Source organism: Scomber scombrus, chromosome 5 (assembly GCF_963691925.1).
Source record: "Scomber scombrus chromosome 5, fScoSco1.1, whole genome shotgun sequence".
Classification (NCBI taxonomy): Eukaryota; Metazoa; Chordata; class Actinopteri; order Scombriformes; family Scombridae; genus Scomber; species Scomber scombrus.
The window spans coordinates 17103534-17121138 of record NC_084974.1 but is presented as its reverse complement, the minus strand read 5'-3'; the positions used below and the strand labels follow the sequence as shown (position 1 = coordinate 17121138).

The 17605-nt window shown below is 37.5% G+C and overlaps 3 protein-coding genes across 3 annotated transcripts; 2 read left to right on the top strand and 1 right to left on the bottom strand.

Annotated features, from left to right (window-relative positions):
- The first annotated feature begins 1019 nt into the window (after window positions 1-1019).
- vps26b (VPS26, retromer complex component B) lies at window positions 1020-7723 on the top strand. Its single transcript, XM_062419519.1, has 6 exons — window positions 1020-1627; window positions 2980-3136; window positions 3278-3442; window positions 4319-4494; window positions 4616-4758; window positions 6512-7723. Exons 1-6 carry the CDS (start codon window positions 1405-1407, stop codon window positions 6647-6649), a joined length of 1002 nt encoding a protein of 333 aa, XP_062275503.1. The 5' UTR covers window positions 1020-1404; the 3' UTR covers window positions 6650-7723.
- A 1012-nt stretch (window positions 7724-8735) lies between these two features.
- Window positions 8736-11592, bottom strand: thyn1 (thymocyte nuclear protein 1). Its single transcript, XM_062419458.1, has 8 exons — window positions 11506-11592; window positions 10190-10248; window positions 9927-10111; window positions 9767-9835; window positions 9491-9583; window positions 9320-9415; window positions 9058-9208; window positions 8736-8967 (listed from the first exon to the last, which is right to left on the bottom strand). Exons 2-8 carry the CDS (start codon window positions 10236-10238, stop codon window positions 8921-8923), a joined length of 690 nt encoding a protein of 229 aa, XP_062275442.1. The 5' UTR covers window positions 10239-10248; window positions 11506-11592; the 3' UTR covers window positions 8736-8920.
- A 434-nt stretch (window positions 11593-12026) lies between these two features.
- On the top strand, window positions 12027-17468 carry acad8 (acyl-CoA dehydrogenase family, member 8). Its single transcript, XM_062419193.1, has 11 exons — window positions 12027-12144; window positions 12757-12857; window positions 13677-13846; window positions 14168-14277; window positions 14430-14506; window positions 14641-14778; window positions 14903-15038; window positions 15231-15328; window positions 15462-15614; window positions 15748-15850; window positions 15982-17468. The coding sequence occupies exons 1-11, from the start codon at window positions 12027-12029 to the stop codon at window positions 16035-16037; spliced, it is 1260 nt and encodes a 419-aa protein (XP_062275177.1). The 3' UTR covers window positions 16038-17468.
- Window positions 17469-17605: the final 137 nt, after the last annotated feature.

Genomic DNA, 17605 nt, shown 5'->3' with positions numbered 1-17605 from the left:
TATAATCAGCTAAATGTACTCTAAAGAGGCAGCATGGTCATTTGTAGGTGGTAGAGGTGGATCTAATTTTAATTGCACTTGTTGAAGGGTAGTTTAACAATACAGCATATAATGGAAGCCCATTTCCACCAATGTGATGAAAAAAAAATTGTAATGAGAAACGTTCTCAATATAATGACTTAGTAACTCAAAACAATTAGAAACTATCTAAAAATGATAATGATTGATAATGAATAAATAATGATTTAGTATCTCAAAATAATGACCTATCTTATGAATTATTAATATTTCATTATATTGAGATACTAAGTTATTATTATGAGATACTAAGTTGTTATATTGAGATACTAAGTCATTATTATGAGATACTAAGTCATTATATTGAGATACTAAGTCATTATTATGAGATAATAAGTCATCATTTTGAGATAGTTTCTCTTTATTTTGAGATAAGTCATTATTGAGAGATAGTAAGTCATTATTTTGAGATAATTAGTCTATAATGTATAATTTGAATGACAAAGAAAATCTATCTTATGTTATTATTTTGAGATAGATTCTCATTATTGTGAGATACTAAGTCATTATTTTGAGAGATTAAGTCATTATTTTTGAGTTACTGAGTCATTACTTTGAGAAAGTTTCTCATTATATTGACTTACAGGATCTTCTTTTATGGGTTTCAAAATATATGATATGTTAGACAGTAGGTTGATTATTTTTGTATGTAAAACCTGCAAAACAAAACTACAGCTGTCACTTAAATCTATTAAAGTATATAAAATAGAGCAGAAGAAAAGGGGAAACACATTGAAGTACTAGTATGTAAAAGTTGTACTTGCGTGCTGTACTCAATGGTCTTACAAATGAACTCAGAACAAAGTATTAGACAATATTTATTATATATATATATTATATGCTTGGACAAGAAAAAAAAAAGCATCCTGCTATTTTTTTTAATGGACCCGGAAGTAGATGAAGCTACGCATGTGACGTACTTCCTGATCTTTTGACAACATTGACGGTCTTCTCTTGTCGATAAACAAACATGTAAAATATCTCCATTCACGCAGCGGGGAGTGTGTCCTTTGTGAGGCAGGCTGTTTGTTGGACACATTGAGGTGAACACGACGAAAAAAGCAAGCGGCTAATTTTTTCATGGACTTCTTCTTCTTATTATTATTATTGAGCGTTTTCGTTGTGCAACCGTATCGCTGGAAATGAGCGTGGACATGTAGCTAATGTTGGTCAAATATCTCTGACTTTTATTGTATAATAGCGTGTTGTGAGCTACACCTTTCAGGCCTTATTGTGTGTTTTCTACTTTAAAAAAATCAGCAGGGGTTTCTCTCCTTTTTTTCTTTCTTTCTTGGATTAGTTTGCTCAGAAGTCAGTAACGTTACCATGAGTTTCTTTAGTTTTGGACAAACTGCAGAAATTGATGTAGTACTGAATGATGCCGAAACGAGGAAGAAGGCTGAACACAAGACTGAAGATGGAAAGAAAGACAAATACTTTCTTTTCTATGATGGTGAGACTGTCAGTGGAAAGGTGAATGTCACACTGAAGAACCCCGGGAAGAGGCTGGAGCACCAAGGGATCAAAATTGAATTTGTTGGACAAATAGGTGGGTAGAAAAAAAATGCACCAAATGCAACATGACCTCATACATTTCTACAGCACAGTGTCTCTTGATAGTAGCAATTACATTCTGCACTTTATGAACAAGCCATTTTTTATTTGGGACTGCCCGAAAATTATACAGATAAGGAGGAAGGGGGCTGAACATGATGTTTCACTTCTTTTTAAAAAAAAAAAAAGCAAGGCCCTCTTTAGCCCCAGTATGTGCCTCTCTTGTACCATTACATTCATATCACAAGGCTTGGCATCAGGTTTCCCTAAAACTATGCACCTGACTGTCTCATGACTCTCCCAGCTATCTGGATTAAACTATATTAAATGTTTTGCACAATAAAAATATGTCCCTGCTCTTTTTGTAAAACACAAGCAAAATATAACTTAGTTAATTAGTATGGACATATTATATACTGAGAAAAAAACATCTGAATACAGCTGATAATATATTTCTGTCTACCACCTACATTTGTATTAAGAAAACGTTTTCATCCATATGGTTAGAAGAGGTTTTGAATACTCTGGAAAAAACCATCAGACAGCAGTTAGTGTTGTTAAACCTGTGGTGTTGGGTTTTTTTTACTCTATTTTTAGAAAATTTGGATGCTTGTAATGTGAATACATGAGAGGTGCTCTCCATGTGACTAAAAGAACAGTTGCAGCACTCTCTACAATATCTCAAAGTAATATACTGTAACACTATTGAATTGCTTTTAATCATTTCTACACTAGAAGTGGAATTAGCAATCACTTTAATAATGGTGAACATAAACTTTGTCCTTTTTCTTATATATGCCAGCCAGTCTTTAGTTTTGAACCTAGAGCTGTCACTGTCACTTTAGATGACAGGATTCTTAGACACATTTTACTTTACTTCTGCTTCCTGTTAAGATGCAATATCATGTGAAGAAGGAAGACGAAAGATGACAAAAAATATGCTCTCTGGAGAAAGACAGTTCAACCTCTAAAAGCTCTCCACCACTCTCCCAAAAAAAGACTTTCCTCCCTTCAGCAAAAATAAAAAAAATGACACAAGTCTTCCACTTTTCTGACCATACGCTCTTCCACCAAACAATTTTAACAAAGTCCCTTAGGGGAAGACTCAGGGCATCTTGCACAGTGTTGTTGAAATATACCCATGAAGAGATTCACAATAAAATGTAAAGAAGGCCCAGTTTTACTGAAAATACATTTCTGTATATCTGCCAAAAAATTGATCGTAACTGATTCAGGCTACATGTTACAAAATGTTTACTTATTTACATAAACTGAGTAATCATTATGCAAAATCTAAAAATGAATGTCTCTTATTTTGCTTCTGCTAATATTATCTTTCCTTTCTAGAGTTGTATTACGACAGAGGAAACCACCATGAGTTTGTTTCCCTGGTTAAAGACCTCGCCAGACCTGGTGAAATAACTCAGTCGCAGACCTTTGACTTCGAATTCACTCATGTGGAAAAACCTTACGAGTCCTACACAGGCCAGAATGTTAAGCTAAGGTAAGCTTGGACACTTGTCACTTTTTAACATGCCTGAAATGTGGTTGCACTCAATGTTTTGTGTTGTAAATGTTACACCAGCTACATGTGAACATTACTGCTTTAAAATGCTGTTTCAGTCTCTGTTTGTTACATTTCCAGATACTTTCTACGCGCTTCGGTGATCAGAAGACTAAATGACATCACTAAAGAGATGGACATCGTCGTCCACACGTTGAGCACTTACCCCGAACTCAACTCGTCCATTAAAATGGAAGTTGGAATTGAGGATTGTCTCCACATTGAGTTTGAATACAACAAATCCAAGTAAGAAGACATTATTATTAATATTTACCCCGTTCATGACACATGAATATGATTCTGAGTGAAAGGACACAAAGTGAACTCACAAGTAATAAATACTTAAACAGCTCCAATCTCTGTAGAAAGAAAAACCCTCCCCCACTTTCCAAAAATCATAGACTACGTACCCTCCCTTAAGTAAAAAGGAAAATACATAACGCTGCCAACCCAAACCCTTTTCTGAACCTCGTCTTCCACCAAAATGTTCAAACAGTCCCTTAGGGGAAGACTTATTTTGAATTTTGAGTTTGAGTATAACTAATCCAAGTAAGAAAACATTATTATCTTTGTTTTCCCCATTTGTTAAAGTGAACTAATGAATATTTATAATACACTTTTCCGAAAATACAGGATTAAAAAAATGAATACATTCAGGTACAGGAATAAAGTACCAAATCCAGTGAAGAAAATAATTAATATAATTACAGCGCCCCTTGAAAATACTACTGTTAGTGTACTTGTGTAGTATAGTAATTCTACTTTGAGGACATTATCAATTATGCCGTTATTCCATGCTGTCTAAAGCATTGACACACTGAAAGAATCATGACATATAAATTCTATTCTGAGGGGGGAAAATTGTGCTGGGTTTCTCAACTACTTGTTATTTAAAGCCTTTATTTTAAGTTGTTTCTCATTTGTGTCTTCATTTATCTTCTGATTTATTATTTTTATTATTTTTTGCAGTATAAATTAACTAAATGAAAGAAATCTCTATATTAATATATACAAAATAACTGTAAAATATATAGATATGGGGAAGATAAACAAAGAAAAAATAAATGAATAAACCTACCCATATTTACATACCTAAAATAATGTTACTTTGTCTTCTGACAGGTACCATCTGAAAGATGTTATTGTGGGAAAAATCTATTTTCTGCTGGTGAGGATTAAGATAAAACACATGGAGATTGACATCATCAAACGTGAGACAACAGGCACTGGCCCCAGTGTATACCATGAAAACGACACTATTGCCAAGTATGAGATAATGGATGGAGCACCAGTCAGGGGTAAAAAAAAAACCCACTTTATATTTATCTATAATTTCCCACAGTTTAACAGTGCCAAGCATCGCCACATTCCGTCAATATAGATGACATCTAACCTGTTACAATGTATTTAATATTTTAGGAGAGTCCATTCCCATCCGGTTATTTCTGGCTGGCTATGATCTGACTCCCACCATGCGGGACATCAACAAGAAGTTCTCTGTGCGCTACTACCTGAACCTGGTGCTGATTGATGAGGAGGAGAGACGCTACTTCAAACAGCAGGTGAGCTACACATAAAAGACAGTACTCAAAGCAATATGTCAGATTGGTCACTTTTGGAGCTCAGTCATTTACCATAAGAATCTAAATATTTTCCTATTACTGGTAGTAATCTAATTAAGGATGATCCATGTAAATATCTGATTTTACTATCACCATTAACACAGTAACATTTTACAGTAGAAGCCTGATTACTTGGCCTTGTATAATACCACTGGCTAGGTTTCTTCAAGGTTTCCTAAGTGTGGAATAAACATTAGATAGAAAGAGAAACATGAAATATGTACCCGTACCATCATTTAACAAATATTAGCTGTGTCTAAGCAACTTTGTGTGTGTACTATGAGCTGCAAAGCATTGAAATGAATGAGGGTGGGCTGAGGCAGCCACAGGAAGATCTTGTAAATCAAAAAGAAAAGCTTTAAATATTTGAAAACACACTTAGCTTTCTCTTTGTGAAGGTTATTTGGCCATGGCATTTTGAGTTAAATCCCATTTTATTTGACATTTGTCAGCTCTGATCCTGTATTATTCCTGTTAGTAAACATTTTTTTATTGACATTTATTTTTTTGTATCCTTTTTGCAAAAACAGTATTCATTCTGTAATAATTAGTCAATTTATTGATCTGCAGAAATGTAATCTATAATAATTTTAAGAATCCATTAATTGTTGAAGTCATTTGTTAAGCAAAAAGGCCAAACATGTGTTGCTTCCTGCTTCTTAAATGTGCTGCTTTTCTGTGGTTTGTAACTTTTTAAATTGAGTATCTTTTGGTTTGTTTGAACTAGTGTTTTGGGGCTCTGGGGACAAGTGTTGTTTTACTATTGTCTGATATTCTGTAGATTAAACAATAAATCAGTTTATCAAAAAAAAAAAAGTCAACAGATTCATCAAAAATGTAAATAGCTGTTAATAAATACCTGCCCTACATACAATATACGATGGCAAATAGTCACAGGTGTCATAGCAGGAAAAGCACAGGTGTAACTAATGGTGGCTGTTTTCCATGTAGGAGAGTCAGGTTGCTGGTGCTGTGCATGCTGGCTCACTGTCATGGTTTACAGGGACACTTGATGGCCCTGAGCCATCATTAATGTCATGATTAGTTTTAGCTGTGCTGTTCCACAAAAATGGCTGCTGTGACGGAGTTTTATTGGCCTTAATCAGTTGTAGTACCGCGACAGTTTGTCATGGTTGTGATTCAAAATAAGAAACATCACATCATTTCTTGTGTGCAGTCTACTCCACTCGCAGATGTTTTGCATGATGATGGTTTGCATGATGACAAGCAGATACACAAATGTTACTAATGTGATTCTATTAAGATAAGATATATATTAATGTCCCTGCAGGGAAATTTGTCCTGGACTGTGTCCTGTAGTTCAACAGAAGATAAAATCATACATACTCTGGAGTGAAAAGAAAAATGTCAGCATAGTCAATGTCAGCACATAGCTTCCATACACATGCACAGTTTGCCTGTACACATATACTAATACACACCTACTGACAATGGCAACATATTGCTTTGGGAACCTTGAATCTACCAGTAGGTAAGAGCTGGTGGAGAAAGTGAGTTGGATCAGACACTATTTTCTGAGCCTGTCAGATAATAAACTGAAGCCAAGATTACTGTTCTTACCTTTCACATATCCAGGCATTAAGAGCACCCATGGACCACCCATGGACCACCCATGGACCCAAGTCTGAAAACCTTCAAACACTTCTTCTCCCCTCCCCTTCTTCTTTTTTAGGAGATCACACTGTGGAGAAAAGGGGACGTGGTGAGGAAGAGCATGTCTCACCAGGCAGCCATCGCCTCTCAGAGGTACGAGGGCTCGGCCGCCTCAGAGAGCGCAATGGAAAAGATTGCAAAGGAGGAAAGTGGGTAGAGCCGCCGCCCTCCAGTCTCCTCTCACAAGACTCATCAGCGTCTGCGTCGGAGTGGTGGAGGTACCTGTCTACTGTACAACATCTGGTGGTGCAGCTGTTTTCGTTGTAGCCGCTGCTGGTAAAGGGAGGAAGAAGGGAAACCGACTTACAGTAAACAGTATGTGAACAATGAAAAAGAACAGTTTGCATGAGGCATTTAAAGTGGCTTCAACCTGCTGGTCTTATCCTTCCTCATTAATGCATTTTTTTTCTCTTCGTCTTGGGAATCAAACTAATCACCAGTTGCAGTATTGACTGTGTAAAATCCTCTGCATTAAATTTTTAAGCGATCACCCTTCTGTATGTCATTCTAACGCTTTTGGGGTAAATTGGTTTCTAATCTCTTAATTAATGCAACTAAACTGTCATGTATTTCCAGCTAAATGTATCTCCGACATTCCACGTTTAATGAACGCATTCCTAACATTGTTGTAAAGTCAAGAAATCTGAAGTAACTTTGCACTGCTATATCTTGTTCAACACAGTTTTCTCTTTGTTTGTGTGCGTTTGCACAAATGATAGTGGACGTGGGAACTGGAATTTAATCTTTTTTTGTGTGTGTGTGTGAGAGGGCTCAAGTATTATCCCACACATTTTGTTGAGATCTGTAAATAAGACCAGCTAAAACCAGTTATCCTGTTCTAGTTTGTGTACATCGATTATACAGTACACAGTGCCACAAAATGACCTTTCGTGATCATACGCTTTACCTCAGCATTCCAGTGGTGTTAGGAAAGGATGTCAAAGTGTTTGTATTAATAAGGTCTAATAGTATGAAGTCCTCTGTATCTTCTCTTTTAGAGACTTGAAAGTTGTGCCTATGTGTATCAAGCAAATTAAATCCTCCTGCCTCTAACATGATTTTAGTCTTTTAACCAGAGAAAAGTTACAGTAGAACTATCTATCTTTTGCAATATGCTTATCAAGTATTCCTTGTCCCCGAAAGTCAAATAAATTGATGCCAAATGGAAAAACTCAGACTTTGTTGTTTTGCAGAATTGAGTGAATGTGTTGACATGATAAACCTGAAATTGACTGGGTGGATAACATAAAAAATGACATGAAAAAAGGACGTGTTACATACATTGGTGATTTGTGTTGTCAGTCAGAGTTGTGTAACACCATGTGACAGCATTGAAGTGTCTGGAGAGTTTAAGAGGCCAAACAGTTGGTTCTTGAATTTGTTTAATCCTGAGACACACCTGAGCTTGCAATGGATGTAATGTTACAGGCTGCAGAGTTGAAAATGACAGCATGCAGCCACTCAAGTCAAACTGCACTTACAAACAGCAGCAAGGAAAGCCTAAGTAAAATCACTGTTCGATGCCACATTACAGCTTTGAGAACTGACTGGATATAAACTTTAATGACATTTTGAACGAATACTACATTTTAAATCAACTTAGTCAGGTCATGTAAAGATCATTTGGATTTAACAGATGACACAGTTAATAGTATAAACCAGAGGATCCCAACCTGCTGGCTGTGTACTGCACTGTGCCTTGGAACTGCTAGCAGGCTGCGAGGAAATCATAGGATTTGGCAAAAAAGTTTATATCAATATTATATAACTATGAGATTTTTTGCAGTAATTACCTTGGACTTACTTTGCACATTCCTCACACCATCAACAATATTCTTATTTAACTGAGGGGTAACACTTCACTTTAAGTCCTACTTCATCACTACTATAATGTAGTGATGAACAATAATTGACAAATCCTTAAAACACTGAAAATGTTCTTCAATCTGCTTTGACTATATTGTTTAACAACTGTTTATTAAATGTTTATATACTGCATATACATACTTGTGTGAGGATACTACATGTGTCACTGAGCTGTTAAGGAGTGAGTAACCACAATGTAATACAGAGAATATGTAGCTGGTCTGCAACAAAACTGTCAGTAGAAAAATGGTCCATGATGCAAAAAAGAATGTGAAACCTTTAGTAGAGTTATCTGTTGATAGTCATTAACTGTCTCCATACACAGTGGCTGACGGCCTGCAAAAGCAAGATGACCGTCGTTTGGAGATGTACTGTAGGTAGAAAGTGGATCTGAGTCATGATTTGACAAATACTTTTAATAATATTTATGAACTAGAGTAGTACAAAGAAACAGTTATTTCAACTCATTGCATTTTCCATAATCACTGGGGTGATGGTTTGATGCGCTTAATTGTTGCTTCATTATTTCACCCCATCACAAAGCATCATGTGGTCCAAATCTTCACAGTGCCTCTTGGTCCTCCAAACTCAGGACAAAATCAAACTCCACTGCAAAGAAAAAAGAAACCCGAATGAGTGTTCACAATGAGCCAAACATTAGATAATAAAACAGAATTGCACAGCGTAGTTATTACTTACCGCTGGTGAGAGGTTGCACGGACAGCCGGGCTCTTGTAAAAAGTGCCATGTCCTTTAAAGGCCCTCCTTTGGCACGATGCTGCAGGTGGTACTTTTTCAGCTCAGACAGAGAAATATAACGATTCATCATCCTTTGATACTGGACATCAACCTGACAGAGAAAGAAACAAAATTAAATTCATCCTTAATTATTATCAGAAATTGCACTCAATATATATGTATTCATGTGTTTGCATTAGTGGTTATTCCTGATTTATTTCACCATGCTCCACTTGGGGTTGTCTGGTTTGCTTTTCGCATCATAATGGACGTCTTTCTTGTCAAACTGAGTATGGTCCACATATGCTTCCTTCACGATCTAAAAGAAGGAGCTACAGCTGAGTAACATTTTTAAGCACCTGAATATTCTCAGCAGGAAAAGAAACTGACTCACTGTCATGATCCCTGCTATCCCCGGTTCCTTACAGTTGCTGTGATAAAAGAAAGCCAGCTGCCCTTCTTTCATCTGCCTCATAAAGTTGCGCGCCTGCAGATGATAGACAGTTTTTGGAAGAAATTTCCCGCAAAGAGAAAACGAAATAAAATGAACAATTGTATTCAAGCTCTTCTTGTGGTTACAGATAGACAGTTTGGACAATGCTGGTGAGAATAAGATGAAAAAAGCATTTTCAGGGTATTGTGATAACAGCAGGCAGCTCTGTGTCTCTACCTGATAATTGCGGACACCGTCCCAGCAGCCTGTCTGATTAGGCAAACCCTTCAGATCCTCGATCCCAAACTGCAAAATTAACCAGATGCATCAGAGGTGTGCAGTTGATCCTTTTTTTCTAACAACAGACTGTCTTGATGGGACTGTCACTGCTCTTTACCTTCATATCGATGCCGTTCTCAAAGCGGCTCTCAGGCTCAGACTTCATCAGCCAGTGACAGTACTGCGGGGGACTCGATGATTCTGTGCTTTCCTTTTTTCCAGCCTCAACAGAAGCTGCAGCTTTCCTCTTCCTGCCAACTGTCTCCTTCACAGAAGAGACTGTTTCACCCTCGTCATCTTTGGCTGTGTGTGTCAAGGCAACAACTCATCATTAAAAAACATCATCAAACAAGAAGTTTTACTGTGATTTAATTTACTTACCTGAATGTTCTGTACTTTTGCTCCCTCTGGCCCTTTTCTTCGGAGACATCTCTCACAGACTGTAAAGGGACATGTTTCAAATATAATGCATAATATAAGTGGTTTATTTGTCTTAAAAACATGTCTGGGAAAGATTTGACAAACTCATTGAGTTCCCTGAAAATTTACAAAATCATGATATACAGGTATTGTGCTGTAAAGCGAGGATGCTTTAAAAAAACAACAAAAAAACAGCATGAATAGTTTTTCATGTATTAATTAACTTCATATAAAGTTCAGTAAACAAAATAAACTTAAATGTAATCAACATTTTGTGTGACCAGAGTTTGGCTTTATAACAACTCCAGTTCTCCTCAGTACAGGTGTGCACTTTTTCAAGGTATTTCAAGCATCTTGCAGAATTTATTTAGAGATTAATCAATTTTAGGCTCCTGTCTCTTCATGTAATACCACACTTGACTCCATGATGTCAGGGCTCTTTGGGGGCCGTACCATCTGTTGCAGGACTCTTTGTTCTTCTTGTTGCTGAAAATAGTTCTTAATAACTCTGTATGTATGTTTGGTGTTATTGTCATGCTGCAGAATAAATTTGGGACCAAATAATATGCCTCCTTGATGGTACTGCATTATGGATATGAATCTAAACATCTGAAGTGCCTGCATAAAACACAGTTTTGTATATGTTAAATTACATTTACATCTATACTTTTTTACTGTTACATTACAAAATGTAATTATTTTATCAATATCGCCCACTCCTAATCCATAGATGATGTACAACACTTCACACACAACACAGATTATCAGTATGGTAGGTTTTGCAGTAAAATAAATGTGAGATTGTGTACATTCAGTAGCTTCATGAAGTATCACAGCTATAAAGGGGTGTTAATAACACTGTATAGCTGTTTTGGAAGCTGTATATGGCATAACAAACTGCAGCCTGGTGCATAAATTAAACTGGCAGGTAAATGCATCCCAGGGTGATAACATTAAGAGGAATTTATGCTTACTGCAGTGGTTTTCCACGTTAAAAATAGAAACACATGCCCTAACATTGACTCTGGTTTTATCTCCTGGGTTTAAACACTTGCAACACCCCATTCGCCACTTAAAATTGAGCTCATGAAGGTCACATGCTAATTCTTAATCTGCAACATTAGTGGGACATGATGGCAGAGATTAAAAAGGACTTTGACAGCTTCACACAAACCTGAACAACACATGTAAACAAACATCACAGATTTTTGGCAGTAACGTAGATTATAATGCAGCCGTGGTCTGTAGATGACCTCTGATAACACTGATAATCGTACCTTTAGGTCAGTAGTGTGTCAGGTAAACATGCAGCCATCAAAACCCGCGGAAAAATCCCCGACACGTGACGTAAACACATTTTTAACCATGTGTTTAATTTGTGTACCAGCTGCTTCCGTTTGTGTTGTAACGACGTTAAGGGCTGTTTCTTAAATAGATATAATAATAATAATCCTGCATGGGTGAACATCAACATGCATTTAAAGTATGACATCAGCTGACTGAACATACACTCCCATCTCTACAGTACAATAAAACTACATTTCCCGGCAGCACCGCCCTGTCTGATATAACTTAACTCTGTGGGCGCTATTTTCTATCCTAGGGTGGTGAAGTCATAACCCGCCCTATCCTGCATCTGATTGGCTTACCCTAACGTCATTCTTCTACATCTAACCAATCCTATGCCTCAAACCGAACGCCGGCAACAAATACTAGTCAATCAGAAGCAGAGTAGGGCGGGTCTTTACTTCGCCGTCCTAGGAAAAAAAGAACATTGGGCACACTGTGGAGGTAAACAATGGCGGCGGTCGGACCTCTAACGAGACTCGCCAGATTTGGCCACAGCATCTGCAGGAGCCACCGTGTAATATTTAACAGGAGCTCGCAGAGAAGAGGGATAGCTTCATGTGTCGACCGTAAGTCCCGAAAAAAAAGAGCAATGTCAGCCACAGTTGTTTGTTATAAAAAGAAAACCTTGCATGGCACCGCACCGGCGTCCATAACTTTACTGTAACCTAGCACACCGGTTTTATCATAACCTCTACAGCTTTCAAACACACAAACTCACTGTCCTTTTGCCATTTATAGGACACGTTGACTAAGCTCAGACAATAACTAGTTAATTTAGTGCTTTAATATTAGTATTACCTAACTGTCATTGGGTAGTTTTGGTCGTCCAGTCATGAAGCAGAGAGGGCTACACACCCCTCCTTATCACCGCCCCTCTCTCCTCTCAGGCAGGTGGTACAAGATGTATGAAGGACACTTAGCAAAATCTGAGATGGGTCATTTGCTTTCCTGGTCAATTGCTGAATAATAACAATAAGAATAAGAACAGTATCTTTCAAGCATCTGTAAATGTAAAGGCTACTGAAATCCAAATATATAAAAAAGCAATGTGACAAGTGCAGTTGGATTTCTTTATCTTTACATACTGGAAATAAAGTTTCTGAGCACCCTGCATGATTGCATTTCATTTATCCTGTATGTACTGTATGTTTTCTAATGCTACACCACCTTGTTGACAGCTGCTCATGGACTAACAGATGAACAGAGGGAGTTTCAGAAAGTGGCCTTTGACTTCGCAACCAATGAAATGGCTCCATACATGGCGGAGTGGGACCAGAAGGTATGTTGGGCCTAGGCAGTCAGGTCACATGAACACTGAAAGAGGTTTTCCTCGCTGTAATCACTCCTCCTGTTCATACTGGCTGTTAAAAGATCCCCTTCAAATGTTTTTTCATGCATGCAAATGTTAATCTGAAGCTTATGTGAGGCTTCAACAGTCTTGGTGAGTCATATGAAGTGGATATCTGCCACATTTACAGTCTTTTTAGCATCAAATTCCCTCTTTGTGTTTCCCTGTTCAGCTGTGGTGGAAGTATAGTAACAAAAAGAGGGACTTTGGCACTAAAAAGACTGTAACATTTAAAGATATTTGAAGCTTCATATTAGCTTTAGATAAACTTTTTAATACATTTTTACACAGGAGGACGACTGTGGGATTTGTCCCCCCATCTATTACATTGTAAATGCATTATAAAGGGATCTTGTCCAGTATGTATAGGGAGAATGATTATGGTATGGAAAACCTATTTCAGTGTTCATTTGGGCACCTGGATGTTTTTTAAAGATAGATTCAAAACAATAGTAAACTTCTCCCTTTAATTAATTTTGTGAAAATGTCAACACAGCAGACTTAGGATTCATAATCTTTGGCCAGAGGGTAACACTGTGAATGCAGTTTGCATAGGAGCATCTACAGAAGACCCAGTTTAGATAGATAGATAGATAGATAGATAGATAGATAGATAGATAGATAGATAGATAGATAGATAGATAGATAGATAGATAGATAGATAGATAGATAGATAGAAGCACACATCTTAAAACTGAACCATTTTTAGGATCATTTTTTGTATGCTCTTGTTGGATGTTATTCTTTTAGGAAATGTTTCCTGTTGAGACAATGCGGAAGGCAGCCCAGTTGGGCTTTGGTGGTATCTATGTTCAGCCAGATGTTGGAGGATCAGGTCTTTCTCGGCTGGACACATCAGTCATCTTTGAGGCCTTGTCAACAGGATGCGTCAGCACAACAGCTTACATCAGTATCCACAAGTATGAGCCCCTTATGTCACTATAATGACACTCGTCTGCAGCTTAAGGCTTTTTTTTTAAAGAGCGAATTTAAAGGTAAAAGTTTACTTCAGGCTGGTTGTTGAAGCTATTGTTGAAAAAAAAAAAAATCATAGAAAATTTGCCAGATTGTTAGTTTTGTGAAGAACAGTGTCCAGAACACATGTAGTTACATCTGAAACAATAAATACAAGCATTGTGTGAACAAAAAATACTGAAAGGTGAAACGTAAGCAAAGGTAAATAAATTGTAAAAAAAAGTATGATGGTTTCAGGCATATTTTCTGTGCTCTTTATTTTTCAGCATGTGTGCCTGGATGATCGACACCTTTGGTAATACTGAGCAGAGGGAGAAGTTTTGCCCTGACCTCTGTTCAATGGAAAAGTTTGCTTCTTACTGTCTCACTGAACCAGGTCAGTCATTTTCAAACTTAAAGGAAACATACACTCCAAAATGTACCACCAGTAATGATATTATATCACTGAAATAACAGTATTCAAAGGTTGTTGCCTAGTTCGTAAAGATTGACAACACACTAACCTGAAAATGTAATCTTTGACTCTAGGCAGCGGTAGTGATGCTGCTTCACTTATGACAACTGCACAGCGGAAAAATGACCACTACATCTTGAATGGTTCTAAGGTAATTTCAAACCTGTTGATGCTCACGTGTGGCTTGAAGCCTACAATATATATATATATATATATATATATATATATATATATATACACACACAGTGAGCCAGAAACACTTTTTCATCTCTTTATGACTTTCAGGCCTTCATCAGTGGAGGAGGAGACACAGATGTATATATTGTGATGTGCCGAACAGGAGGCAAAGGAGCCAAAGGCATCTCCTGTGTGGTGGTGGAGAAGGGAACCCCAGGCCTCAGTTTTGGCAAGAAAGAGAAGAAGGTAGAGTTCATTAGTGGTTGAAAACATGTCTTGATCTAATTATGTTGTTTTGTAGTTAATGTCTACAGGAAACCACTAGATGGCACAATTAAGTCACACAGCTCTTACTCAATCTGCTCTTCAGGTGGGTTGGAACTCTCAGCCGACCAGGGCGGTGATATTTGAGGACTGTGCCGTGCCAGTGACCAACCAGCTTGGTGAGGAAGGACAAGGCTTCACCATCGCCATGAAAGGCCTGAATGGAGGCAGGATTAATATTGGTGAGGAGGAAAAAACACTATCTAATTAGTCACCCTTCTATATTATTCCATAAGCTGTAGAAAATTATTGGAATTACTCTGATGATGGAAAATCTTGAAGTGCAAATATACATTTCCTGGAAAAGTATAGAATTGAATGAATAATTATATTACATATATTAATTTGTGTTCATATACATTTTCTCCGGACAGCTTCCTGTTCTCTTGGGGCGGCACACGCCTGTGTACAGCTGGCGAGGGATCACTTGTTGGTACGCAAACAGTTTGGAGAGACGCTCTCTAACAACCAGGTAAGTAGCTCAATATTTTATATCTTTGAAAAATTGTATTAATGCACTAACCCAGTTACGAAAAACTATCTTGAAGTTGTCTTTCCTTCTCTCTCCCTGCCTGTGGTGTGTGCGTGTGTGTGTGTGTGTGTAGTTTCTTCAGTTCAAACTGGCAGAAATGGCCACAAAGTTGGTTGCGTCTCGCCTTTTGGTGCGTGAAGCTGCGACGGCGCTTCAGGAGAACCGGTCTGATGCCGCTTCCCTCTGCGCCATGGCCAAGCTCTTTGTCACAGATGAGTGCTTTAATGTGAGTAGTACTGAGTGAGTGTTAATGAGAGTGATTATATCTTCACGGCAAAGAAAACTGTCAAATTGTTGTACTTGTTTCAGGTTTTACTGTAACATTAATAATATTTTTATTATTTATTATACCTCAACAGATTTGCAACCAGGCTCTTCAGATGCACGGTGGGTACGGTTACCTCAAAGACTACGCAGTGCAGCAGTTTGTCCGTGACATCCGAGTACATCAGATCCTAGAAGGTGAGCTTTTACAACAGGACTTTGTATGTCATTATGTTTGATTTCCTTACATTTAAGAGAACCATGTTAAGGCTTTTTAACATTTACAGTTTGGATGATTTTTCTGTTTTGCTATTTTGTCTCCCCTAAAGGAACAAATGAGGTGATGAGGATGATCATCTCCCGAAATCTGCTGACAGAGTCATGATAAATATCTTACCTGGACCCTTAAGTGACTTCAGTGATGACCATATTGTGATGGTATTAACTTCTGGTTTGTTACTGTATGACTGGTTTCCTCAGTGGCGCTCTGCATCGTAGCTGTTCAAAAGACGGCAAAGGTCATTAAAGGATTTGGGATGAACCAGTCAGAAAAACATAGATTTTTAAGTATACTAATGCTCTAAATAAGGCAATGATAATGTGTCAGTTTGTGATTGATCATTGGTTCAGAGTGACATATCTCAATACCGGAGGGATTTCAAGAACATTTGCACTTTCATAGCTCATTTAGGATGAGTCCCAAAGACATTGGCCATCCTCTGACTTTTCATGTAGCGCCACCTGCAGGTCTATTTATACAACACTTCACTTATACAACAGTTCATAATAGTTCACCACTATAGTAATGACCCAATTTCCAACTATATGTTGAGATTAATTCTAATATAGCATGCTAATATTCTAGCTACAGGCATGCCAACATTAGCATTTGGCCCAAAGCACAGCTGAAATAAGTACGACTTAAGTTGATAACTTATTTACTTATGGAAGTAAAGAATGTAACTGAAGGCTGACCAGCTTAGTCTGATGTTATACAGTATAATGGCTACTGCACAGAGGATGAACCTGTTTTGATTTGGTTAACTACATGGTGTAAAACCATCCATCATCCAACCATTTCGTTTCATAAGGGGTAGATATTTTTTCTATAAAAGCTGCTTGTGAGAACTTTTTCACCCAATTTGAGATTTAAATTATTTGGCTATTGTATTGTGGTAATGTAATGGTAATTAACTATCTTTATCCTCAAGTGGCCTTCCAGATGGTTACTGTATTTTTTTTCTTTTTTTTTCTCTGGCATAGACGCCTTTATTTGAAAGTAGAGAGACAGGAAATTACGGGAGAGAGAGGGGGGTGTGACATGCAGAAAGGTCCGCCGGCCGGGACTCGAACCGGGGTCCGCTGCATACATGGCATGCGCTCTTAACCACTCGACCACCTACGCGCCCGATGGTTACTGTATTTGACCCTGTTGTGTGTTTTGTAGTATGTTAAATAACAAACAGTGTACTGTGGATTATGTGACACCTTACAAACTATATATGCTGTTCACACTCCAAATAAAATGATCCTGGCTTTTATCAAAGCATTACCTGAAAAGTATTTGCCATCTGTATGAATTGTTTGCAATAGTAGTAATGTGTTACTGAGTGAAGTGAGTCTAAGTAAATTATGCTAAAATTAAACACTCCAGGACACTTTATTGAAAAAACAATCAAAACTGCATTATAAGTGCTACATGTAGCCTTTCAACATCAATAAAATCATTATTCAGTATAATTACCATGAAACACGCAAGACCATCAGCAGATTTCCTTTTCTGTCATCTCATCCTTGGCCTCATATGTTTACAGTAATTTCATCAAGTTATATCAAGCACCTCTGAACAAAATAATCAGAAACCAACAACTTCAACAAAGTTATACATACTATTTTGGTTACATTCCATCTACCATAACAGGCAATATACTCGTACAGTATTTTCTCTCAGTA